At 57.1% G+C, this 26,206-nt stretch overlaps 2 protein-coding genes across 2 annotated transcripts; both read left to right on the top strand.

The window, feature by feature from the left end:
* Positions 1-7: 7 nt before the first annotated feature.
* LOC116641702 (interferon regulatory factor 4-like) lies at positions 8-13,382 on the top strand. The gene is given in 9 exon segments (XM_032419598.1): positions 8-2,621; positions 7,803-7,992; positions 8,296-8,393; positions 10,149-10,260; positions 10,380-10,445; positions 11,282-11,355; positions 11,357-11,474; positions 12,095-12,213; positions 12,449-13,382. Coding segments are annotated over 9 exon segments (1,131 nt in total). The 5' UTR covers positions 8-2,390; the 3' UTR covers positions 12,572-13,382.
* A 1,885-nt stretch (positions 13,383-15,267) lies between these two features.
* FOXS1 (forkhead box S1) lies at positions 15,268-16,584 on the top strand. The gene has a single exon (XM_032419844.1). The coding sequence runs from the start codon at positions 15,344-15,346 to the stop codon at positions 16,334-16,336; it is 993 nt and encodes a 330-aa protein (XP_032275735.1). The 5' UTR covers positions 15,268-15,343; the 3' UTR covers positions 16,337-16,584.
* Positions 16,585-26,206: the final 9,622 nt, after the last annotated feature.

Genomic DNA, 26,206 nt, shown 5'->3' with positions numbered 1-26,206 from the left:
AGGATATTAAAGAGACACAGAAGCTGTCTGTCTGAGCTCCTCCTAGTCATTCAGCAAGGGGCAGGGGTGCAGGAGTCTGCCTGGGGCTGGAGCCTGCAGGAAACAGGGCTGGGAGGGGGTCTGCATCCCCTAGGGTCTGGAGGAGCCTGCCACCTCCCAAAAACTGCTCTGGGCAGAGCTGAATTCCGGGACTCCATTCACTGCCCTGAGCCACCCCCCCCCCATATCTCTCCCTGAAGCCCTGGTCTCCTGAAAAGGCCCCTGAATCCCTCCTTCTCTCTGAACCCCCTTCCCCCTCTGAGTCCTTCTCACCAGCTCCCTCCTCTTCCCTATTCACAAATACTAGCTAGTAAGCTGTCCAAATAGTGCCTCCTTCATGCCTGACTTTTTATATGCATGAGTTCACTTAATCCCCGGGAGGAAACTGAGGCTCAGAAAGGGTAGGCAGCTTGCCTGAGGACAGCTAGCGTAGGGGAGGCTGGATTTGAACCTAGGCAGTCTGTGTCCCATGGTGGCTGTTAAGAAGTAGTTCCTTGGTGCCTTTTGGTGGTGACTTGTATAAGTTCTTTATATATTTTGCATATTAACTCCTTATTGGATATATCATTTGCAAATATCTTCTCCCACTCAAGACCCTTCCCACCTAGAGCTTAAAGGCCAGGGGGCAGCCCAAGCAAGCAGCAAACTGACCCAAGGGTGAACAGAGGTCATCCGAGCTGAGTTTTCTGAACTAAAAGTAACTTGGAATCGAGAGGGGTCTGAAAAAACTCCAATCTAATAGCCACCTGTATGGGGTCCCTGTTATGCACCAAGCACTGTGTTCAGGGCTGTGGGGGAAGCCCAGATTCCAGTATTGGGAGTGGGAGGATGGATGAAATAATCCTCACCTGTTGCCGAGCCTCCTCAGGAAACTGAGTTGATGTCCAAGGTCACCAGCTGGCAAGTGGTGGGGCTGGGATTTGAATCCAGGCAGTCTGGCTGGAAAGTTGAGGGAACCCCATCCTCCCAATCACTATGACTCTGCCACCCAGAAAAATGAAAAGATTGTCTGACACACTTAAGATTCCCACTTAGATGTAATTATTACACTTGGATTTATTCCTGTGAGATGCTTTGCGCCCCCTCTCCCCCTCCCCCCGGAGGCCTACAGGTGAGTCCGAATCGTGACTTTAACTGTAGAGGGCTCAGAACCGAGTGGCTGCTGGCATGGGAGAACAGAGGTGGGGAGCATGAAGAAGGCCCCCCCGACAGGTGCACATGAAGGGCAGTACTTCCAGCCTCCGGTCAACGCTGACCGGGCATCCAGCTCTGTGCTCATTCGGAGTTTTAGTTTCCCTGTGTACACAACAAAGCCTGGAGTGGCCTGAGCTACTTGACCTCTTTCAAATTGCAAACTCCCTTTGACAATTAAATGAAAGATACAAACCCTAGAAAAATGCATAAACATGAAAAAAATTGTATATACTTTCTGGGGGAGGGGTGTCCCTAAAGCCCAGGTGTAAGCTGTTGGGAGATAGTGTGGGGCACTTTTTAGGCTCCTGGGCTTTGGGGACAGAGAGACAGAGGTTCAGGTCCTGACTGCCTCCACGTACTAGCTCTATGACCTTGTTGCAGGGCTTTAACCTCTCTGAGCCTTATTCTTCTTAATAATAAAATGGGTAGACTCATCTCACACGCTGTGGTGAGAACCGAGACCCTGCAGGAAAGGCTTTAGCCAGGCCAACACCATAGTGAGCCATCAGTAGATGAGGACTCCCAGTATTTAAGGAAATATTTCTCCAGGTGTGGCCCACGGACCACCTGGATCAGAATCCCACGGGAGAACTTGTTAAATGCAGATTACTGGCTTCTTGCCCAGAAAGTCTTTTTCTGCAGGTCTGGTATGGAGGCAAGGAGTGCACATTTTAAACTAGTCTCTGCCTCCCAATTCTGATGGGAGTTAGTCCAAGAAGCACTATGGCTTTATAACCTGTACAGTCCGGGTGCTAGAAAAGATCTGGGAGTTCCCCACAGGCTGGGAAGAACAGAGAACAGGTGCACGGGTGGCGCAAGGGACGCCTCTGGGTGCCCGCCGGGGCCCCTCTACGGGGACAGACAGATCCCTGGCTATCCTCCCCGTACCCTCCAGTGGGTCTTGGCGTCCCACCGTGCCTCTAACTGCCCCCTCCGTGCGGCAGCGCGACGCCCTCCGAGCCAGGCTACCACAGAGAAGGGCGAAAGGATAGGGCCTCCCGGATCAGGGGGACAGAAAAGAAAGTGAAACTCGCCCATCCAGAACTTTCGCTTTCGCCGCCTCCGCGCGCCATCCAGGTGGCTTCCCGACTCCCTGTCGCGCTGGGGTCCCAGCCGCCGCACGCCCCAGACCTGGCCGCTGGCGCCCGGCGTCCCGGATGGCCGGCGACCCCTGGTGGAGGGAGGAAGGGAAGGTCCCCGACGGCAGGCGACTGATGGCGGGGGCCGGGGGTCCCCTGCGCCTCCGCGACTGGCTGGTGGCACAGATCGAGAGCGGGCGCTACGCGGGGTTGCGCTGGGAGGACGCAGGCAAGACCCTCTTCCGCATCCCCTGGAAGCACGCGGCCCGGCAGGGCTACCGGGTGCAGCAGGACGCAGCGCTCTTCAGGGTAAGGGGGCCGGAGTGGTGGGACGCCCAGGCTGACCCGCGGGCTGTGTGACCTGGGGCCACTCGCTTGTCCTTAGCCTCAGCTGTCTCTAGGTTGCGGAGAGTGTTGTGCATCTACGGGAGACCCTCCGAGGCCCTCCTGAAACAATCAGCCAAAGGCGCAATCCGTGCACCATCCCCACCTCTCCGGGGGCCTCTCCTCCCTCTCTCCCCACAGGGAAATTGGACGCCACCCATGGGGATTCCCACAACCTTCCCCCCTCCAGAGCGCCCATCCCAGCAGCTTGGGGACGAGTCCTGTGCTTCCCCATACCAGCCCTTCTCAGGGACTTCCTCCAGGGATGCCCTCCCTTGCCTCAGTCCTCATTAACTTCAAACTCCTTCCCATCAACGCTGAAATTCTAGAATCTCTCCCCTGAGCAATTAATCAACCAACTGCCTGTCGGGCCACCGCCACCACCCCAAACACCACAGCCACTTCCAGCTCCCACTTCTCTGGCCTCCTCTCTCCTTTCACAGGCTGAAGGGCCTGGTCATCAACTCTCTCACTCATAGCCCCCAGTTCCTCACCCCCCACCCCGACCCCTCGTCTGGCTTCTGTCCCTCCTGCTAACATCACTAGTTGCCAAATCCAAAGATCCCATCCCTGTCATCTTTGACCCTTCGATGTGTCTGGGCCTGGTGGACCCTTCCTCCTTGAAACACTCTCACTTGGTTTCCAGAATCTGCCCCCACCAGCAGTCCGGCTCCATTTTCCTCCTACCTTGCTGCCCCTCCCCTTCTCAGCCTCTCCCCTCCTCCCCTCCTCTTTGGGTGCTCTCAGCACTGCTCCAGGACCCCCCTCCTCATAGCTTACTCTCTCCTCCACAGCCTTGGCATGAGCCCTACAGTTCCCAGCCTCCCCTCCAGGCTCCAAGCCTGCTGGTCTCATGGCCCCCAGAACTCTCAAACTCGGCACATCATCAGTACCACACTTAACAGCTCGCCTCGACAAACTTGTGTGTGTCCCCAAATGGAAGATGGCACCGATTGTCACCCAGACCCCAGGGCCAGGCACCTGAACCCTGGCCCCTCTCCTGCCTTCCAGTCTCATTGCACTCTGTCACCAAGGCTTGCTGGGTCTTCCTACAGAAGCTTCTCTGCAGTCTGTCTGCTTGGACCCATTCCCCCTGTCTCTCACCGGGACAATCCCAGTGACCTCACAGAGCTCCCAGCTTCCCCCTGCCCCTCAGATCTCCCCTGGGTCCTCCAGGGAGATCTTCCTAAATGTAAATCTTGCCTTGACACTTCCCTACTCAGAATCCTTCTTTGGGTCCCCATTGCTCTTGTGATAAAGTTCTAACTCCTTACCAAGACGTCAGAGCAGCGCATGAACTGCTCCTCCCTGGCCTCATCTCTCCCCACCCTTCTCTTCCCGGCTTTAGATCTGGCCTGACAGTTCTTTCAGTTTCTAAATGCTTCACGTCTCTCTCACTGTTAGACCTTTGCACTTGCTGCTCCCCCTGCTCAGAATACCCTCTCCTCTTCACCTTCAGCTGCCATCATGCGCAGCTGAAACATCTCCTCAGGAGCCTTCCCTAATGCATTCACTGGTTGAATGCATTGATTAAACTCCAACTCCGTGCTTTTCCTAGGCCATCCCTGATTCCTTCCACTTCCTCCATTGGAATGACTTCCCCTGCAGCAGACTGCCTCCAGCTACCCGAGGGTCGTGACACTGAGCGCAGGGCCTGGCCCACAGAAGGCGCTCCGTGAGTGTTGAACAGGGGGAGTTACATGGCCTGTCCCTTAGGACCACGTGCTGTTCGGAGGAGGGAGATTCTGAGGGCTCGCCCTCCCCTCCCCTCAGTCCACCACTGATCCACGTGAGTGACTCCCCGGCTTCACACGTCCTGGTGCCCCAAAGGGCATGGGATGAAGCTTGGCCGGCGAGGACCTTCATGATCCAGCTCCCACCTGGCTCTTTCTTAATTCCTCTTCCCCTTTCCCCACCACATGCAGTCGATCCTCATTATTCACAGATTCCGTATCTGCAAATTTAGCTTATTCGCTAAAATGTAGTTGCAATTCCAAAATCAATACCCAAGGCACTTTTTCCACCCAGGGCCATGTGCAGAATGGCGAAACAGTCAGGGCCCCAAACGTGCATCCCCCTCCGAGGCTGAACAAGGTGGCGCTCTGCCTTCTCCTTCCATCTTTTCTACTGGAAACACGTGTCCCTTTCAAGGGCTATTTAGTGCCACGTTTTTCGTATGTTTGTGCTTTTTGTGGGTGACTTGACTATTTAAAACGGCCCCCCCAGCCTGTGGAAGGCTGAAGCGCTGTCTGATGTGCCCACACACGGAGAGGCTGTGATGTGCCTTACGGAAAAAATACACGTCAGACAAGCTTCGCGCAGGCGAGAGTCACGGTGCCGTCGGCCCTGAGTTCAACGAAGCAACAGTTTATATTAAAGTGTTTCTTCAGCTTAGAAACACACATAAAACAAGGCTAGCTGCTGATTAGTTGATGAAAGTGGTGTGACCAGAGGCTCACAGGAGCCTCGAGCTGCACCTGTTGGTTCAGCGTTGGTGTAGATTTTAGAGATCAGGACTCCCACAAATGTGGGGAACCGACTGGACACATACCCTCAGACGTGCATCCCCAGCCCCAGCGACAGCAGGCTGCTGGCTGTCCCCCCAGATACACCATGCCCTTGCACACCCGCAGGCCTTTGCCCAAGCTCGTCCGCCTGCCAGGAATGCCATTCCACCTGGCAACTTCTTACTCACCCTCGAGGCCCAGCTCAGTTCGCCCCACAAATACTCACAGAGCGTCTCCACTGCGCCAGGCCCCACTCTAGGCCCTAGGGGACACAGCAGCAGATGCAGCAAAGGTCCCTCTTTCACCATGGTGATAGCACCCTGTGCTCTGTGCCCAGCTAAACTTTCAGGTATAGCCTTACTCTAGTGAACAAAAGTGCAGTAAGTAAGCACTGACCATGTGCCAGGCACTGTGCTAAGCACCCTACATGGACCACTCATCCTACTGCCCTCACCACCCCATCAGGTTAGGTATCAGGTGCACAGTTTGCAGGCAGCCCAATCAAGCCTTAAAGGTCTCACCGCTGGCAAGGGGCACCAACCCAGGAGCTGGCTTTTCAATTGGTGACCATGTTTCCCCACTGGGCCTGGAATCTCTGAGGGCAAGGACTGAATGGGATTCATCCGTTAAACCCCCCCAGTCCTGAATGGGATCCTTGCAAGCAGCACATCTCCTCCTGCCTCCCCTATGACTCCTCTGCTCCAGCTACACTGGCCTTGCTTGAATCTATCAATCTCTTCCCACCTCAGGACCTTTGCACTTGCTATTCCTTCTACATAGACCACCCTTCCCCCAGCCCTTTTTTGGACTCCATCCTTTTCATTCAGGCTTCAGCTCAAATGCCACATCCTCCTAGAGGCATTTCTGAAGAACCCTCTAAAATAACCCCTCATATTCTTATTTATTTATTGAATGCCTCTACCTCTACGGTCACTCCAGTGTGTTTAACGAATCTCTTTGGCCTGTGTGTTTTCTTGCAGAGTGGGCATTGCTGTTTTGTGTGTACTCTTACCTTACACACTTCATGTTGGCTGTAGATCTCATTCTGTGTCTTCCTTTTTTTTGGCTCCGGATCATGCTCTGAAGATTTATTCTTGTTCTCTGTACATCTAAAGATTTTTTTAAAATTTATTTGTCAGAGAGAGAGAGAGCACAAGCAGGAAGAGCGGCAGGCAGAGGGAGAAGCAGGCTTCCCGCTGAGCAGGGAGCCCGATGCGGGGCTCGATCCCAGGACCCTGGGATCATGACTCAAGCCAAAGGCAGACGCTCAACCAACTGAGCCACCCAGGCGTCCCGCTGGGGGTGTTCTCGGTACATCTAATTTGTTGCTCCTGGATGCTTCTAGATGCTGCATGGACTCTATAGTGGGCATCCATGACCCACACACACCCCTCTCCACTTTCCCAGGGATGGACACAGGTTTGCTCTCCAGTACCACGAGCAACTATAGTGAACATCTTTGTCCTGCTCCCCTCACGAGCCTTTGTGAGAATTCCTTCGGAGTTAGAATTTCTGCTCACAGGGTATATTTAGACTTATTTTGACAAGGTATGCCTGTTTACCATCCAAAAGCTCTGCACCATCCCACACCCACCAACAGTGTCCACATCCCCACCACCTCCTGGCATTATCCAACTCACTAAATATTTTGTTGGCTTATAGGTGATCACTCACTTTTTTTTGTTTTTTTTTAAATCTAAGTAGGCTCCATGCCCAGCATGGAGCCCAACATGGGGCTTGAATTCACGACCCTGGGATCAAGACCTGAGCTAAGATCAAGAGTCAGACGCCTAACTGACTGAGCCACCCAGGCACCCCAATCGCTCACATTTTTATGTGCATTTCTCTGATGCTAATGAGTTTAAGTACATCCTCATATGCTCATGGGCTTCTGGCTTCCTCCTCCCTAAACCGCCCATTCTTGCCCTTTGATAAGAATTTTTTCTTTAGGGGATGCTCTCTCTTTCCTGTTGGTTTGCAAATTCCTTGTATGTTCTAAAATTAGCCCCTTGCCGATTTCAGACATTGTCTTTGTTTTGCCTTCTGGTCCATGCCTTTGAGGGGGTTCAGGAAGGCATTCTCTCCCCCTGGAAGAGTTTCCCCACATTATCTTCCATTAGCTTCCAGTTTCACCTCTCACCTTTGGTTTTTGAATCATCTGGAGTCCACTCTGTATGTGGCAATAGGTCAGGATTTAATTTTATAGTTCTCCGGATAGCAAATCACTGCCATTGTTTGATATCCCATCATCTTATTTTTTTAAATTGATCACAATTCACAACTTGGAATATAGTTATTTCCAGTTGGCTGTTCGCAACCGTTTTCTCTCATTAGACTTGAGTTCCTGGAGAGCAGGGACCATGTCTGTCTTGTTCCTCATTTGGTCCCCAGCCCCTGGCTCGGGCCTGGCACCCGGTAGGAGCTCGAGGGATATGTGCTGGATAGAGGGAGGGAGGAACAGAGAAAAGGATGAAGGGGCAGAGGCCTGGAGGGAGAGAGAGAAGGGTGGGAGGCAAGGTAGGCCCCCCTCCCTCTGCACGACACCAGCCCACTCCCTCTCTCAGGCTGTCCCTCCCCAAGTAGCCCTGCTCATCCCCAGGCCTGGGCCATACACAAGGGCAAGCACCTAGAGGGCATCGACAAGGAGGACCCCCCCACCTGGAAGACCCGGCTCCGCTGTGCCCTCAACAAGAGTGCTGACTTCTGTGAGGTGCGAGAGCGCAGCCAGCTGGACAGCCCCAACCCCTACAAGGTCTACCGGATCGTGGCCGACGGCGCCCGTGGCCCAGGTACCATCCTGCCCCTGGAGGTAGTGGTGGAGGACGGCTCTCTGGGCAATAAGGACCTCACCTTGCCCATCTGTAAACTGAGAAGTGGTGGGCTCATTCAGCTTAAACTCCTGGGCTGGTAAACACAGAAGGACCCATAGACATTCAGTTTATTTTCCCATTAGAAAAGGAGGAAACTGAGGCCGGGAGAGAGGTGGGCCCTGCCTGAGATCACGCCATGATCCTCATGTGGGATCACCTCTGTTGGGGGGGCTCCCTTGAGGCCCAGGAAGCAACAGTCTGTCTCTGGCTCTATCCATCCAGTTGCCAGAGCTTGTGTTCCCCCTGAAAAGAAGAACATTCTTCAGAGCCAGCAGGAGCCCCCTGGAGAAGTGACAGAGCTGGCCTGCGGGACAGACCAGGTTAGGCGTCCTTCAAGCCCCCCCAGCCTTGCCTGCTCCGTCACCTCTCCCCCGAACTGCCCTCGGCGCTCTCTGGCTCCGTCATTGGCCTATCCTCTCCCCCAGCTGCTGCTCCATCCCTGTCCCCCCACCCCCGACGCCCCCGCCAGCTCCACCTCCTGTTCCCTTTGCCTCCGTCATCTCTGGGTCCCCCGTTCCCTTCACCTCCACCATCTTGAGTTCCATCACCATCTGCATCACCCTTTTCCCCCCAGATTCACCCCTTGCCCCCGTCATCATCGGGTCCATCGCTCCGTCCCCCTCAGATGCAGCTCTGGCACCGCATTTCCCTCACCTTCATCCCCTCCAGCGCTCTTGCTGTCGCCACCACCCCAACATCTCCACCCCATCACTCTGTTGGTATCACCCCCACTACCGCCACCCCTCCCACACCATCTGTGGTTCATTGCTGTGTCCCCATCCCCCCACCAGCCTGGTCCAATCCACTGTCCCTAGCGCCTCCCTCACCATGCATTCCATATTCTGTCCCCCATCTCTGTCACCTCTGTCCCCATCTCTGTCACCTCTGTCCCCCATCTCTATCTCCTCTGTCCCCATCTCTATCACCTCTGTCCCCCATCTCTGTCACCTCTGTCCCCATCTCTATGACTTCTGTCCCCCATCTCTGTCACCTCTGTCCCCATCTCTATCACTTCTGTCCCCATCTCTGTCACCTCTGTCTCCATCTCTGTCACCTCTGTCCCCATCTCTATCACTTCTGTCCCCATCTCTGTCACCTCTGTCCCCATCTCTATCTCCTCTGTCCCCATCTCTGTCACCTCTGTCCCCATCTCTGTCACCTCTGTCTCCATCTCTGTCACCTCTGTCCCCATCTCTATCACTTCTGTCCCCATCTCTGTCTCCTCTGTCCCCATCTCTATCACTTCTGTCCCCATCTCTGTCACCTCTGTCCCCATCTCTATCTCCTCTGTCCCCATCTCTATCACCTCTGTCCCCCATCTGTCCCCTCTGTCCCCCATCTCTATCACTTCTGTCCCCATCTCTGTCACCTCTGTCCCCCATCTTTATCTCCTCTGTCCCCTCATTTCTGTCACCTCTGTCCCCCATCTCTATCACTTCTGTCACCATTCTATCACCTCTGTTCCTCATCTCAATCACTTCTGTCCCCCATCTCTATCACCTCTGTCCCCCATTTCTGTCACCCCTGTCCCCATCTCTATCACCTCTGTCCCCCATCTTTGTCACCTCTGTCCCCATCTCTATCACTTCTGTCCCCCATCTCTATCACCTCTGTTCCCCATCTCTATCACTTCTGTCCCCCATCTTATCACCTCTGTCCCCATCTCTATCTCCTCTGTTGTCTCATCTCTATCACCTCTGTCCCCCATCTCTATCACCTCTGTTCCCCATCTCTATCACTTCTGTCCCCCATCTCTATCACCTCTGTCCCCATCTCTATCTCCTCTGTTGCCTCATCTCTATCACCTCTGTCCCACCATCTTCTCATTTGCTCCCCACACTTCTCCCCCTAGCACAGTGAGCTTCATCTCCGACCCCATAACCTCCAACAACCCCATCAAGTCTTTACCTCTATGAGGGACAGGGTCTTGAGCTCTGAAACCTCAAAGTCTCTATCAACCCCAACTGGCCTGCAGTCTGCCCAGACCTCCTTCTGCCCCAGCGAGGATAGTCCGGGAATTCTTGCAGCCCACAGTCTCCTCTCCCACCCTCATAACCCTCTCTCCCAATGGCCAGGATGGCTCCAGATCAACCAAGGAGGATAAGGACAAAGAGCAATCTCCCAGGCTGGCCCAGCAGGGCTCCCTGCCACCAGCTGCCTGGCTCCCAGCCCCTCTGGCTGACCACAGTAAGGAACGGATCTCCTCAACCATCCCTGCCTCCTCTCTGGCCTCCTCCAGGACCTTGACCTAGGGATCGAGAGACCCAGGATGAGGTGGTGCCTGACAGCTTCCCCTCCTTCCCTAGGGTACCAGGCGCAGGACCCTACACACCACTGGAGCCCCTTGCCCTCTGAGGACTTCGGCAACCCTGGTAAGGGATCTCAAGGCCCTCCCCTCTGATTAGTGTGCAGAACTGGGGAGAGCCAGGGGTCGGGGCCAGCTAGCCTTTGTCTTTCCCCGGAAGCACCCAGCCCCAATAACAAAAGCTAACATTCATTGAGGGCTTAGTTTATGCCAGGCATCTTTCGAAGCTCTCCCCGCAGCCTTGTGAGATAGATACTGCCATCATGCCCACTTTACAGAGACAGAAACCCAATGCCGAGGTTAAGAACCTGGCCCCAAATCACACAGTTAGTAGCCCTGGGAAAGTTACTAGCGGGTCACAGCTCCTAAGTGGCAGTGAGACATCAGAATCCAAGGGCCTGACTGCAGAGCCCCCAGCCCTAACTGCTGAGCATCGTTCTGGCCCCTCACAGGGAGTCTACTGTGTTGTTGTTGTTGTTTCTATCAGCATTAAAATATTTGCTGGGCAGGAGCTCCTAGAATCCCAGAGGTTAGGACTGGAAGGGCCCTAGTGTCACGCCCCAATTGTACAGATGGCCCCAGATCCTATCCTTCTGACCATGGAGCTCAACTACCAGTTCATTTATACTGGAAGCTACTGCTATTTACTACTACTAGAGTTATTATTTCTCCGGAGGGAGCACCCCAAATTCCCGAGGTGGGGGCAGGCAGGACCTGGGGTTGGGGGGTGGTCAGTGCTGGGGCCGCCAACGCCCCGCAGATTGCTAGCTGCCCGTGCGGCTGTTCTACGGCGCGAAGCTGGTGCGTGAAGCCACCGCGCGCACGGCCGGGGCTGCCGCCTGAGTCCCCGGGCGGCCCCCCGCGGCCGAGCGCCTGCTGGGGCCGCCACCGCGCCTCGCGCAGGTCCGCTTCCCGGAGCCCGGCGCCCGCGAGCTGCGGCGCTTGGGGCGGCACCTGCGGCGGGGCGTGCTCGCCGAGCGCCTGTGCCGGGGCCGCGGGTACCCGCCGGGCCCGCTCCGCCCGCACCGCGCGCCGCCCGACAAGCTGGAGCGCGGGCGCACCTGCCAACCGCTCGACACGCGCCGCTTCCTCGAGGGTAAGAGCGCGACGGGCGGGCCGCTGGCGGCGTGGGACAGAGTGGCTGGGCACGAGGGGCGTGGGCAAAGGCACGGGAGCAGGGGAGAGTGGGCACATGAGATGTGAGCACGGGGGGTGGGGGATGGGCTTATGCATTCTGGGTTTGGGGTGGACGTTGAAACAAAGGACGTGACGCACGAGCACCAGGAGTGGGAACGAATGTGGGCATCGGGAGACCTGGACACAGATAGAGACATAGGTTATGGGGAGTGTAGGCACGGGGCAGGCTTGGGGCATTGGGTGTGGGACATGAGCATAAGACTTGGGCACATGTATTGGCATAGGGCGCTAAGCGTAGGCTGGGCATTAGGGCACTGGGCACTCGGTAGGCATAGGTGAATGGCAGTGGACATGGGCTGGGAGTGAAGGTGTGACGGTGAGCATAGGACCACAAGGCACAGGGGATGAGCACTGGAAGTGGGCACAGATGTGGGACATGAGACAGGTATAAGGATGTGGAAATGGGCATAGGGCATGGGCACACAATGGGGATGTGGCCTTATCGGACAGGGGCGTGGGATAGAAGCACAGGGTGGGCACCAGGTGGGACTCCTAAGCCCCCAGTCTTGGTGCCCGTAGAATTGCGTGCCCACCTTCAGGACGGCCGCCAGGAGCCCGAGTACCAAACCCGTCTGTGCTTTGGCGAGGAGTACCCAGGGCCCCCAGACCAGCCCGAGGAGCGGCTCATCATGGCCCACGTGAGTCACCTCCCACTCCAGCGAAGAGCCACACCTTTCAGTCACCTCCAACTGCCCCTTACCGACTCCCTCCAGTCCTCAGCTCCTAACCCGATGACCCTCTGGTCTGTAGGACCCTGCACATAAAGTGCCTGTGGGGTGGGGACTGTCACTGGGACTGTGACTTCCCACCGGAACATACGGGGGGGGGGGGGGCGCTGAGAGAGTTGGTTCATTGCCCTTCCCACCCTCACAGGTGGAGCCAGTCTTCACCAGCGAGCTCTTCCTGCACTCAAGCAGCACTACGGTGGTATCCCAGCGGTGGCAGGTCCCCAGCCCAGCATCGCCGATGGCGTCACTCACCTGCTCACGCAGCTGAGTCAGCAGTAAAGGGTCACTTCCTCCTCTCCTACCATCCGAAGTCACCCCGCTCCCACGGGTGCGGACCCCACCCCAGACCTGCCCGTGGACTTGGGGCTGCCCATCGCCCAGGTCAGTGGGGACGGCGGAAGCAGATCCACGCCCTTCAACCTCTCCGCCGCAGAGATGCAGCCCTGGAGTGCGTGGGCGGACGGCACGCAGCTGGGCCTGGGAAGTCAGGAGGAAACCAAACTCGACCTTGAGCTTCTGGAAACAGCAATTAGGGCAGAAACAAGACTTCATTTCTCGTTGGGAGCCCAACAGGTCTGTGGTGATATACCTGCGAGCCCGCTTTACCTGCAACTGATTCATTATAAGGTTTGCTTAAAGCTGGGTTTACCGATAATTAGATCCTCCGGGATTAGAGAGAAGCCAGACAGTAACAGAACTGCCTGGCCTCTAAGGGGCTCTGAGTTTCCAGACCCATCCTCCCACCTGCCACTAGTCTCTATTCTTATGTGGCCAGGGAGGGCTCCCACAGCAGAAAACTTGGCCTGAACCGGGGGCTTGGGGGTTGACAACTGAACCACCAGCACCAGTAGATACTGTGTTTGAAGGAATTCAGGCTGACCCCCAAACACAGCCCTAGGGCAGAAGCTAATGTCGGAGGCTTTGCAAACTGCAAGTTGTAGGAAGTCCTTGAGAATTGGAAGGGAGCCCCTTCAACCATGAAGGCAACTTGCCTTGGTGGGAAATTCACTGTTTCCTGCCCCAGATATCAAACCTTGTTTCCCTTTTTTTTTTTTTTTTAAAGATTTTATTTATTTATTTGACAGAGAGAGACATAGCGAGAGCAGGAACACAAGCAGGGGGAGTGGGAGAGGGAGAAGCAGGCTTCCCGCGGAGCAGGGAGCCCGATGTGGGACTCGACCCCAGGACCCTGGGATCATGACCTGAGCCGAAGGCAGACGCTTAACGACTGAGCCACCCAGGAGCCCCCTTGTTTCCCTTTTTGATTTCTGACTTTTTTAATAGAGATTCTCCTACAGATGGCAACATAATAAATCTCTGTTAGTGATACATTAATACGCCTCTTTTATGGTGGGGGAGAGCTGTATGCTTCGGCAAAGGACAGAAGTCAATCAGATCACTGTTTTTTATTTATTCAACAAATGTTGATTGAGCACCCACTCGGCTTCCAGGCCAGTGCTGGACAAAACAGCACATGCCTGCTCTCTTGGGGATCATAGCCTGTGTTCCAGTGGGGGTCCAGTGACTGTCCTGTCTCCCTGCTTCTCTCCTATAGAAAGGGTGGTGTTAAGGAGTTATAGAATACTAGATTCAAATCCCAACTTTGTGATTCACTAGCTGTGTGACCTCAGGCAAGTCACTTAACCTTTCTGAGGCATAGATTCTCCATCTATTCAAAAGAAGCCATGAAGGGCTGTAGAGCAGGGTTGGTCCAAGGAGTAAATGCAGAGGGAGAAGGCAAGTTGTCAGGAGGCTGACATGGGGAGTGGCGCACAGTAGGTGTCCTCTGACTTGGTTACTTATGGGTGGGAGAGCATGGAGTAGGCTACCCCATCCTTCAGAAGACCTGACTGCCCTAGGCTTCACTGGCCCAAGGCTGCAGCTGATGGGTAGCCTCGGTTCAGAGTGACATTCCTGAGTCACATCCAAACCCCTACTCTGTGCTAGACTCTTGGAGGGTGCTGAATGCCGTGTAAGGGGGCCTGTTGCCTCCTCACCACAGTATGGACAGCTGAAGAGTCGCCAGCTCCAATTTAGAGATGGGAAACTGAGGCTCGGCCAAAGTCAGGGACTTGCTTGAAAAGCCTCTTGGGAGGTGGTGGGGGAATGTCTCTGCTCAGATGGCGGTCCTCCCCACACCAGTCACTAGAGGGCGCCGGAGCTCAGCACACGCGGTTTGGCGGTTCTCACCACCTCCGTGGCGCCCGCCCCCAAACGCCCAGGAGCTAGTGTGACCCCAGGGGCTGCACCCTGCTGGGAGGAGAAAGTAGACCTCAGGCCTGGAAGAAGGAGAGGAGAAAAGGGGGAGCTAGAGGCGGGGATTTGAGGACCCCTGGGGCTTTTCCCAACCGGGGTCCCCAGTTCTCCAGCTCAGCCCCTTTGAATCTGTCTAGTCTCTCTCCTCAGTGTGCCTCTCTCTGTCTCTCTGCCCTCCGTCTCTTGCGTCTGTGCTGTGTCTCCCTCTGCATCTTCCTCTTTCACTCTCTCTCTGTACATTGATTTCTCTCAGTGATTCTAACTTTCTCTGGGTGGTGTGTGCATGTGCGTGGCTGGCTCTGTGTGTCTCTGTTCTCTCTGCCTTCTCTTCGTCTCTCTGTGTATGTCTCTGCCTCTGTCTCGCGGTGCGTGTCACTGTTTCTCTTGTTATGTCTCTGCCTCTCTGTGTCTTTCTCTCTTTTGGTTTCTCTGTCTCTGTCTCGCTCAGTTGCCTGTGCTGTCCCTCGCAGCCACCACCACCCAGCACATGGGGGCTGAGGGTCGCGCGCGGTCTCCTCCCTCCTATTTCCTCACCCCGGGCAGCAGCGGCTCCCAGCTTCCCAGTGCTGGCCTCCGTGCCCGCCCCTCTCGGGCCTGGCGGCAGGGAGGGGGGCGAGGGAGGAAGGGAGGGCAGCCTGGTGGGCCCACCCCTTTTTGCCTTTCCAGGCTGGGAGGCTGGGCCAGTGGGCCTTTTAACCAGCCCGGGCAGGCTGTGCCGGACACCGGGCCTGGACGCCTGTGCCTGGCCCCTCCGTGGTCCCGGCAGCCGCCAGCCCCGGCCAGCATGCAGCAGCAGCCCCTACCCGGGCCCTTGGCCCCTGCGGCCGAGCCCACCAAGCCTCCCTACAGCTACATCGCTCTGATTGCCATGGCCATCCAGAGCTCACCGGGGCAGCGGGCCACACTCAGTGGCATCTACCGCTACATCATGGGCCGCTTCGCCTTCTACCGCCACAACCGGCCCGGCTGGCAGAACAGCATCCGCCACAACCTGTCGCTCAATGAGTGCTTCGTCAAGGTGCCCCGCGATGACCGCAAGCCGGGCAAGGGCAGCTACTGGATGCTGGACCCTGACTGCCACGACATGTTTGAGCACGGCAGCTTCCTGCGCCGACGCCGACGCTTCACCCGGAGAGCAGGTGCCGAGGGAGCCAAGGGCCCTGCCAAGGCACGTCGTGGAGCCCTCAGAGTGAGCAGCCCGGATCCAGGAGTCCCCGACGCCACGACTGGCAGGCCGTGCCCCTTCCCGCCGGAGCTGCCCGAGCCCAAGGGCTTAAGCTTTGGGGGTCTGGTGGGGGCCTTGCCGGCTAGCATGTGCCCAGCAACCCCGGACGCCAGGCCCCGGCTGCCCACGGAGCCCAAAGAGATGCCCACACCTAAGCCTGCAGGCCCAGGGGAGCTCCCTGTGGCCCCCTCGTCTTCCCCGTGCCCAGCATTTGGCTTTCCTGCGGGCGTCGCTGAGGCTGAAGGTTTTAGCAAGGCCCCCACGCCCATCCTGACCCCGGAGGCAGGCATCGGGAGCAGCTACCCGTGCCGGCTGCAGGCGCTGAATTTCTGCATGGGGACTGATCCAGGCCTTGAGCACCTCTTGGCCTCAGCAGCCCCCTCTCCGGCACCACCCACCCCGCCAGCCTCACTCCGGGCACCGCTTCCCCTGCCAGCTGACCCCAAGGAACCCTGGGTTGCAGGAAGTTTCCCTGTCCAGGGAGGCTCCAGCTACCCATTGGGGCTGACCCCCTGCCTATACCGGACACCAGGAATGTTCTTCTTTGAGTGAAGCCAGCCTGGCCTCAGGCAGTCCCTGCAGGGCCCCTGCCAACCACACCCTCCAGGCTGAGCCTGACTCAAGGATCTGGGGAGCTTTCAAGAGACCCAGGCCTGACAAGCCAACGACCGGGACAGGAAGCCAAGATTGGAGTAGTGAACACTCAGCCAGCCTCGGCGCCTCCGGACAGACTTGAGGGAGAGGGGAGGCAGGGCCCCCTTGGGATTTACTCTGTGGCTCTCAGGGCCAATAAAACCAGTGTGATGGATGAGGGTCAGCTTCCTGGATGGTTGGGGGCTGAGGGCCGGGACGCCTGGTTCTGTGTGCGGTGGCTGTGGTTGGGGGATTTGGGGGCAGGGGACCCTGGATGGAAATGTCCCCGTATGAGGCTTTCTCCTGCTGGGGACTTTCTCAGGGAGTTTCCCAGGAAGGTGGAGGAAGAGGGAGCAGGGAATAGGGAAGAGAGAAAAGGAGTGTAGCCAAGAGACACCCGGCAGGGGGTGAAGCTGGGCTGGCCTGAGGGGCTAATTCTCCAGCCCCAAGCTCTCTCACTCAGCACCCCCCTCCCCCATTACGAGTGGTCAGAATAACTGTGACCATTTGTGGCATTTATTCTGTCCTGGGCTTGTCTATATCCTTTCACCGAGCCCTGTGCAATTTGGAATGTTATCCCCATTTTACAGTGGTGGAAACTGAGGCTCAGAGAGTTTGGGGTCCAGATGGCAAATGAGTAGCTATACCCCCAGCCCCTGTCCCGCAGTCTGAGTGAGGACACAGAGGTGACGCACAGGGTAGGAGCAGAGCTGGTGTCGACCGCCAGAGCGGGAGGGCCTTTTATGGAATCCTGGAACGCTATTACAAAAAAGGCACCCTGACCCCTTGCATAGACCGGGAAACCGAGGCTCAAAAGGCAGGCACCAGGCCCCTTGTCTGCATTTCCCACATGAATGAGGGATCTCCCTGAGCCCCCAGCTCTCCAGAGGCCTCCTGATGACTCTTTAAGAAAGCATTTCTGTCTGCGGGGGAGTGGGTGGCTGTCCTGGGTACAGATCAGAAGTGACTGAGCCCTGACCTTTGGCCTCTTCTAGCCTCCCCCTTGGGCAGAAGCAGGAGAAATGGGTATACTCATGGCCCCTATCAGAGGAAGAGACTCAGGGACCTGAAACCTCCCTGTCCCCACACCCTTCAATACCCAGAGTTGCTGAGGCAAAGGGCTTCCTTCTGGAAGCCTTGGTACCCCCATCTGGATCCTGGGTAGAGGGAGAAAAGAAAGAGGCCAGGGATACTGGGGGAACCCCCTTTCTGGCATTTGGTGTAGGGGCCTGATGGGTCTCTCGTCCCACAAGGTGACACCCAGGGGGCTGGAGACCCCTTGGTCGGGCAGGCAGCCCAGTCCCTCCAGAGGCCCTCACTCAGGCAGGCGGCCATGCTGATTTCAGTCTCTGCTGCTCCCTCCTCCCTCAGCAGGTCCCCTGGGGCCTGGGCGGAAGCGAGCCCGGCTGGACAGTCCCAACTGTCTGGTTCCCACAGACTCCAGAGCCGCCAGGGTGGAGGGGGGACCTGCAGGGTCGGGGCTCACTGTGGCCGGAAGGGGTTGGGAAAATGCCTGGCCAGCTGTGGGGCCCCTCCCCACCATGCACGCCGGACCCCAACCTGGAATCCATCTAGCAATGGGGAGAAGAAGAGAGGGTCTGTCCCGTCTCATCACATGCAGGAAGCCTCATGGGCCAAGAGTAGAGCGAAGTTCTGTGTGAGTGGGGCGTGAGTGAGGAGAGGGGAAGGAGATGCTTATGTGGGTTTGTTCCAAGGTGTGCACCTGTGTGTGTGTGTGTGTGTGTGTGTGTGTGTGTGTGATGCACAGAGACAAACAGATAGTTACAGAGACAGGGACAAACAGATTCAGGGGGGTAAGTGTTCTTTTTCAGTTGGGTCAGGGAAAGAGGCCTCTGCCGGGCAATGTTCCCTGTGGCGCATTCCTGTGGAGACCTGGTGACCCCAGTCCCTTCCCAGCCTGTGTCCTGAGCTTGTAGGAGGCTGGGGAGGCTGGCCTGACTAGGGAGCCCCCACCTCTGCATCCTGCTCCAGCCATCCTCTAAGGAGCTTAGCATCTGAACTGGGGTGGGGGCTTGGGGAAAAGGAAGTCACGTCCCACCCTTTGCCCTGAGGAGACATACCAAAAAGGATCAATCACAGCTGGTGCACAGACTCAGCTATGGGCCAGAGCCCTCTCTCCATGTCCCTCTCTGACCCCCCAACATAGTCAAGAAGTGAAGACAAGTCCCTTCAGTCCCAATTCCCAAGCAGGACCCTGGGCTCAGTGCCTGCCTTGAACTCGCTGTCTGAACCTGGCTGAGTGCCCATCTCTCTGGGCCCTGATTTCACTCCCTTTGCCCAGCAGGGGTTGGGGAAAGGGCAGCCTGACTCTGAGTCTGGGTCCCAGGGGAGGGTCTGACATGGGGGACTGCCTGGAGGGGATCCCATCCCCAGAGGTGCTGGACCAGGAGGCCCAGACACCATGATCTCATGTTGCCCTCTGCTGGCTGCCCAGCCCGGGGACCCCACCCACTGGGCCTCCTGCCCTCACATTCTTTCCATGACCAACAGACGCCCTGTGGCTCCTGCCTGGCCACCCCCACCTGGAGGGGTGGACAGTGCTTAGCAGAGATTCAGAATGCCTAAGCCGGGCCAACCCAGAGAGAGTACCTCAGCACAGATGGACAGCCCAAGGCCAGAGAAGGCAAACAATATGCCCAAGGTCACACAGCAAAGCAGGAGCAGGTAACCGCTCCGCTACCTTAACTGTGCAGCCCTTAGAGGACAGGGGCTGTCCCATCTGCCTCTGCCTCAGGGACCCTCCTCCTCCCTGGAGGCTTGTCGTCTCCAGGAGGGGATCCCAGCCCCTCCAACTCGTCCCCAGCGGGTTAGCGTGGAAAAGCGCGCAGAGCTGCCTTGCAGAGTGGGCTAGATCAAATTCCAACATGGTAGAATCAGTGGTATTTAAGAATATTCCAGAGTTTTTAATCACAGCAGCTTAGATTCTTGGAATATATCCTGGAATATCTCCTGCCCACTTTCTGAACCCCCTCTACACCAAGTACCAAGTCACGTGGGGCTCCAGGAAAGGGGAGCCTGCTGCCTTCAGAGGCGGCCCCTTCCGGCCCAGGTCTGGCGGCTCTGAAGCTTCACCTGCTGGTCCTCTGGTCTCTGCTCTCCCTGCCCCCAGGGAGGCCACCCCCACCCGCAGGGCTGGGCCTTCCTCAGACTCCTCCACCCTCCACATCTTATCTCCCTCTGCTCTCCCGCCCACCCGCTTCCTTCCCTGGTTTATGGCATTCCACTGCCCAGAGCTCAACACTCCCCACACCCAGACAGCGCCTGAGCCGGGGGCCTGGAGACCCTGGCCACTCTGAGGCAGCCACAGCGGTGAGGGAGAAGGGGGAGGCATGTCTGCTTGCAGAAAGCGTATGGGACCTAGCAGTCCAGTCTTCAGCCAAAACATCCTGTCCCGATGACACCCGGGTGATTCCCATCTGCCGGGGGCAGTAGGTACAGCGCTAAAAGCAGGAGCTCTGGAGCACAGCTGCCCAGGTTCAGATCCCAGCTCTGTCACTTCCTAGCTGTGTGACCTTGGGCAAGTTGCTTCCCCTGTGTTTTCCCCGTCTATAACATATGGACACTAACAGTGGGAGTCTATGGGGTTGTTGTGAGGATGACATGAGTTAATATTTGCAAAGTGCTTAGAACCCAGTCGGGCACAAGGAAACCGCAATGTGTTTAAATTTTTTAAAAAGTTGGGTCCCAGGGGCAGGTCCCCTTAACCTGATCTACTCCCCAGGAGAAGATGGGGGGATAGAGGGGGAGGGAAGACTGTTATAGAGACAGGCTTCGGGTTCAATTCCTGGCATCTCCACTTCCTTGCCATGTGACTTTGAGCAAGTGGACTCACCTCTCTGAGTATCGCTTTCTTCATCTGTAAAATGGGGGTAATGTCAATCCCCAGGACCGGTATGGGGGAAACCTCGTCCCACACACTGTGTGTACAATTCAGCCAACAAGAATGATATCAGAACATAAGACAGCCCCGCTGGGGGGCCTGGTACCCTCAGCCCAGTCGCTCTGCCCCTTCCTTTGCACGTGGCAAACCTCTGTCCCCGCACAGCCAGAGGGGCCCAATCCCTGTTCCTGCCCCACTGGTAACTGGGTGGTGACAGGGAGACAGCTGGTGGGGCCAAAGGAAGTGGTTCCAGGCTAAAAACAGGCCAGAGGCCCATTTAGTCACACAGCCAGAATCCTGCCTGGTGGTGCCTGCCTCCTCCTGACCACAGCCCTCAGGGAGCCCTGATCTGTCTTGGATACAAATGAGAGGCTGACCCTCCTGCTCCTGAAGACAGCCAACTCCCTGGTGGTGCTGTTTCCACCTCTCGGCCCTTGCACTTGCTGTCCCCTCCACCTGGAATGCTCCCTCCCTGCTGGCTGACTTCTCAACATCCAGAGGCCAAGTATCACCTGCTCAGAGAGCCTTCCTCACCCCCTTAATTGATTAGATGCTTCCAGATTAGTCTCCATCTCCTGCATCCTATTTGTTTCCTCCACCAGGCACCTACTGCAATGTGGGATTATGCATTTCAAGGCGTGTTCACTTTTTATTGTGTTTCTGACTTTGAATGCAAGCTTCAGGGAGCAAGGGTTGGTCTGCCCTATTCATTGTATCCACTTCCCTAACCCGGCAACTAGCACACAGAAGGCCCTTGATAAAGGTTTGCTGAGTGGATGAATGGAGTCATGGCCACCCACCCTTTCCATTCGCCATGGATTAAATCTCAGAGAAGCCCCCAGGAGCTCGGTGACCTACTCAAAGCAAAAGCCCAAGTTAGGGGCCCGGGCCGTCCAGCTTCGTCCCTGCTAGCCCTACCCTCACTCCAAACTGCCTTTGCACTTGCTCTTCCTTCTGCCTGGAACAGTCTTCTACTAACCCCCAGAGTACACTTTGATCTCTGTTCAAACTCTGTCCTCAGAGAAGCCCTCCCAGACTCTGCCCCCACCCACCCCACCAGCACATTCTAAATTCACTACTGCCTGGTCAGAGTTCTCCCACCTCAAATAAAGCTCCACAAGGCCAGAGACTTTTGTCTCCTGGCTGCTTGCCCCCCAGCACCTAGAATGCTCTCTGGAACACAGGAGGGTCTGGAGACATAGTTGTGGAACAAACAGAAGCTCAGCATCCTGGGCCACCTGTTCTATCCTTATCCCTCGTATGACGCATTGTTCCCGCGAGGCAGGTATGATAATTACCCCCATTTTACAGACAGGAAACTGAGGCTCAGAGAGGGCAAATAAGTAGATTTGAACCCCGTTCTGTGTGACCTGAGCCCAGTCTCTGTCATCAGCCTGTCCCCCTAGAGGCACATGAGACCTGTGTCTCCCTCTCGTCCTCCCACTTCTCTCAACCGCTCAAGCAGACCTGGCCCAGCCTCCTTCTGGCCTCCCTGCCTCCAGCCTCTCTCTCTCACACTCACTGACCTCGCTGGTTTACAAGGGATCCCTGTAAACCACAGATCTGGCCATGTGCCTCCTTTGTTCAAAACCCTTCCATATCTCCCCATTGCCCTGATTCAGGCTGGCATTTGAGGCCCCTGCCAACTTCTCCAGACTGATTTCCTGCTTCATCATATGTAAAAGCCATACTGGGAGGCTCCAACACAACCTTGCTCTTAGCCACAGCCTTTGGACATGCGATCTCCTCTGCCTGGACCACTGTCCTTGCTCCATCTGGAAAAGGCCTGCCCCTCAACTGCTCTCAGCTTGGATGTCACTTCTGCCATGGGAGAAAAGAGAATAGGAGTTCGTGTCTTCTTCCATGTCTCTCCAGCTTCACCCTAACCCCCAAGCTCCCACCCGGTGGGGTTCCAGAGGGTGTGAGCTCCCTGAGGGTGGGGACCATGACTAATCCACCTCCAGGTTCTAGCTTGGGGCCAGGCCAAGAGCAGGGACTCTCCAAATAGCTGTGACATGATTGGGCCGTGTCAGAAGTCAGACCACCTTCTTTGCACCGTGACCCCACCATGTACTGGCTAGGGACTCAGGGACTTGTCCATAAACTCCCTGAGCCTCAGCTTCCTCATCTTAATGAAATCCCTAATGAAAATACCCACTCATAGGGTGGGGATGAAATGAGTTCATAAAAGGAAATCACTTGCTACAGTGCCCGGTGCTCAGTAAATAATAGCCATTAATGTGCCGAAAGGAACAGGTGCTTGGGCAGCCGTGCGACTGGGAGCTTGGGGCAGGTAGGCACATCCTTCGGGACAGCCCTGGCTGCTGGACACCCTCGGGCCGCCCTGTCACTGGCCGAAGCTTTTCCCACCACTGCCCTGTTGGGTCCAAGGTGGCCAGTGGAATTCAAGGCCACTGGACGCAGACAGGAAGAGGCAGCGTCACCAGGCCCGGCGTAATCCAAACCAGATGCGGCCTCAGACCCATGGGGGTGGTCACTGTGGGCCTGGCCAAGGCCCAGAGGCAGGAAATAGTCTTGGAGGAACGCTTTCTGGGCTGGAACCCGCCCGGAGGAGCTGTCCTGTTGAGGGTGTTAACCCTTCTTAGCCCACAAGGGGGTGCCCAGGACACCAGGCAGGGGAAGCTGGTGGCACCGGCCCCAGGAGGCACCATGCACCTTGCAGGGAAGATCGCAGTGTCATCATTGTAATGGGCACCATGCAGAAGGGGCCCACAACCAAGCACCGTGGTGGGTAGGGCACACCAGGCAAGGGGCAGGGGATGCTCCCAGCCTGGTACCCGGGACTTGAAGAAACACAGCCCAGAGCCTTGGCCCAAAAAGCCATGGATTCACTCCCTCCATCAGGATGGCTCCTCGGGTGAAAAGCTTTCTCCTGAAAGGCCCCTGGGGATGGGAGTTCTAGTGATGGTAGTGGGGCCGGGGCCCAGGCCTTCGAAGAGGCAGAAACTCAGCCTCACCGTGACTTTTTCCTGCGTGTGTTCTGTGGCCCTTGGAAAGAACAAATCTCTCTGAACCCCCATTTCGTCACCCATATTGTCGAGTCTATATCCTTTACCTCCAGGGACCAGGGGAGGCCAAAGGAGGCCCCTGATAAACCAAAAAGAGCCTTTCAAGATGCACTCCTGGGAGGTGATAGGACAGAAGCAGTGATCAGGCCTATTCCATGGTTCTGGGTGGGCTTCCTTCCTAGGAAAGGTTAATTTGCTGTGTGGCCTCGGGCAAGTTACCTTCCCTCTCGGAACCTGTTTCTTCATCTGTGAAATAGGGTGAATGAGCTCCCTATCCCATCTTGCGACTTTCACGAAGGCCTAGGAGTGACAGCGGAGAGCAGAGCCGACGTTGTCATTTGCATATTATGGAGGAGGAAATTGAGACCTGTGCTGAGAGTCAGGGGTCCTGGGTTCTAGTCCCAGCTGTTGCTCTCTGCTGAGGGGCCTTCCTCATTTTGGCCTCGGTTTCCCCAGCTGGATCCAGGCCTTGGATCTCTGCTGTGGCTGGACCTCATTTCCTCACCCCCCCACCCCTCCCCACGGCTGTGACTCATCCCTCATCATCACGCTGTGTGGCCGAGGCTCGGCCTGGGTGGGGGCCAGCAGTGCTGAGAGAACTCAGAGGAAACCACAGGCCTGGCCCAGCTGGCAGGTGCCGAGCGGGCGGGCAGGCGGGCAAGCAGGCAGGGATCCACGGCCAGGGGAGCCCTTGTCTGTAAGCACAAGTCCCACCAAGAACCCCAACCCAGGTTCCCCAGGCCCCCCAAACCCTGAGTGTAAGACCCACCGGGCTGAGACCCCAAAGTCTGCCCCAGCTCACTCCATGTGGCACCTGCTGCGGAGGGAGGCTGCACCCCCCTGCTGGTACAGGGCAGGGGTGGGGGTGACAACCGCAGCCCTGTCCTCCAGGCCAGTATTCATGGAGTCAGGGGAGGTAGGCATGAACAGGGTCCTGGTCTGTGGTCAAGTCCAAGATTTCTCAAGAGGCGGGCGGTGCAGCAGTTAAGAGCAGGGGCTCTGGGCCCATACTGTCTGGGTACCAGTCCTGGCTCAGCCTTCGACTTGCTGTGTGACCCTAAGCAAGGGGCTTAACCTCCCTGAGGCTTGGTTTGCGCATCTGAGAAATGGGCCTAACACCATGCCTGCTGGGCAGTCAACGTGATCATGAACACGTGGAGCTGGAGCAGGGCTGGTACCCAGCACGCGCCATGCATGAGAACGGCTGTCGCTGCCACACCTGCTGGAACCCATTCACCCCAAGCAGGCAGACCAGCTGCCCCAGTGAGGCCAGTCCCACTTCTGACTCAGTTTTCCTCACAGCCAGAAAGGCTGTGCCCTCTTCAGGTCAAGCTCTCCCGCCCTCTGGGCTGCCCTCTGCGGCAGATGGAGCCCCCTCCCCCACACTGCAGGCCCCGGGCTGGAAAGAGCAGAGAACAGCTCTCTCCCCCAAGGCCTCTGGGGAGACCCCCATCACTGCAGGTCCAGCAAAGGTGCCACAGGCCTGCCCAAACCTCTGGCTCCTCCTGGAGACTCTGCTTTCTGCTGACACCTTGTTCTGCGGAGAAGCAGGGTGGGCTCATGCACAGAGCCTTGCTCTGGGAGACCAGAGTTCAAGCTCCAGCTTCTGACTTGTTGAATAGCCTTCAAGTTCCTTCCCCTCTCTAAGCCTCAGTTTCCGCGCCCCCCGCCCCGGCATAAAATAGAAATAATAATAATGTCCACCTCATAAGCTTGCTGTGAGGGATGAGTTAATACCCGTACAGGCACTTAAATGGAGCCTGGCCACCCAGTAAGCGCCCAGTACCTGTTGGATGGTGCTGTGACAGAGGAGCAAACTGAGGCCCAAAGTGGGGAAGCCGCTTGTCCAGAGCCTGGGCTGGGCAGCCTGGCTCCTGAGGCTGCACCGGGGGCCACCATGCCGCGCCCTGAAGGGCCCCTCGAGGGCCCGGCCCACAGCAGCGCTCGGCGAACGGTGGTCATCTCTGACCTCACCCAAGTGCATGCACACACCCAGGGAAGGAAGCCACATCCAACCTGTACATTTATTTACAAGGCACAAGCTGAGAGCAGGTGGGGGACTGCCCGATGGCTTTCCCACTCCTCCTGGGCCTGCTGACCCCATCATCCGAAGCCATGGGTGACCCTGGGGGTGAGGGCCCCGAGTGGCTGGGCTGGGCCCGCCTGGCCCTCAGGCAAGCTCAGGGGTGGTCTCCCTGTCCCCCAGGCCTCTCCCCTCCCCCTCTGCCAGGCCTGGGCTGGGCGTCCTTCTCTCACACAGAGTTCCTGTGTGTTGGTGGTCGTCAGGAAGGTGGGCGGGGGCCGGGCCGGGCCAGATGGTGTGTACTCGGCCTTATCTGTTGGGAGTGGGGAGGAGGGCGGGGGCATGGAGGTCCTCTTTCACAAAGCCTGCTCTGTCTCCCCTGGCAGCTGGGCCTCAGGAATTGGCCTTGCTACCTTCCTGCCCCACCAAGGGCCTCCCATCCACAACTGCAGAAGCCCCGCATGCTGGGACCCCCAGTCTTCCCGTTCCAGCTAGGAGCAAGCCCAAGCCAGGGATGCCCCAGGTGAGGCCAAGCAGGGGTCACCAGGGCAGCAATTCCAAGAGGGGGAGCCAGGGAGGGAACAACAGGGCCTGTGGCATCTGGGCTGTGGCTGACGGGGCCGGGGCCCTGTCTGGGGAGGCATTAGCAGGATCGATTCAGGCCACATCTGAGGCGGCTCACGTCGGGGAAGCAGTCGCTGCGCGGGGTCGTGGGGAGCCCCGAGCCTCCCAGCCTGGCGCAGCCTTGTCCTAGCCAGCCCACCCTGGGGATCTGGCCTGTCTGCTCTGGCCTTCTGGGCTGTGTGGCCTCAGCCCCGGCCACCGTGTGGCTGCGT

Source organism: Phoca vitulina, unplaced genomic scaffold (genome assembly GCF_004348235.1).
Source record: "Phoca vitulina isolate PV1807 unplaced genomic scaffold, GSC_HSeal_1.0 scaffold22, whole genome shotgun sequence".
In the NCBI taxonomy this organism is placed as follows: domain Eukaryota; kingdom Metazoa; phylum Chordata; class Mammalia; order Carnivora; family Phocidae; genus Phoca; species Phoca vitulina.
The sequence above is the reverse complement of the archived record's forward strand: the minus strand, read 5'-3'. Positions and strand labels throughout refer to the sequence as shown.

What these genes read in the sequence shown, in the direction of transcription:
- FOXS1 (XM_032419844.1), top strand. Translation starts at nt 15,344, where the DNA reads ATGCAGCAGCAGCCCCTACCCGGGCCCTTGGCCCCTGCGGCCGAGCCC.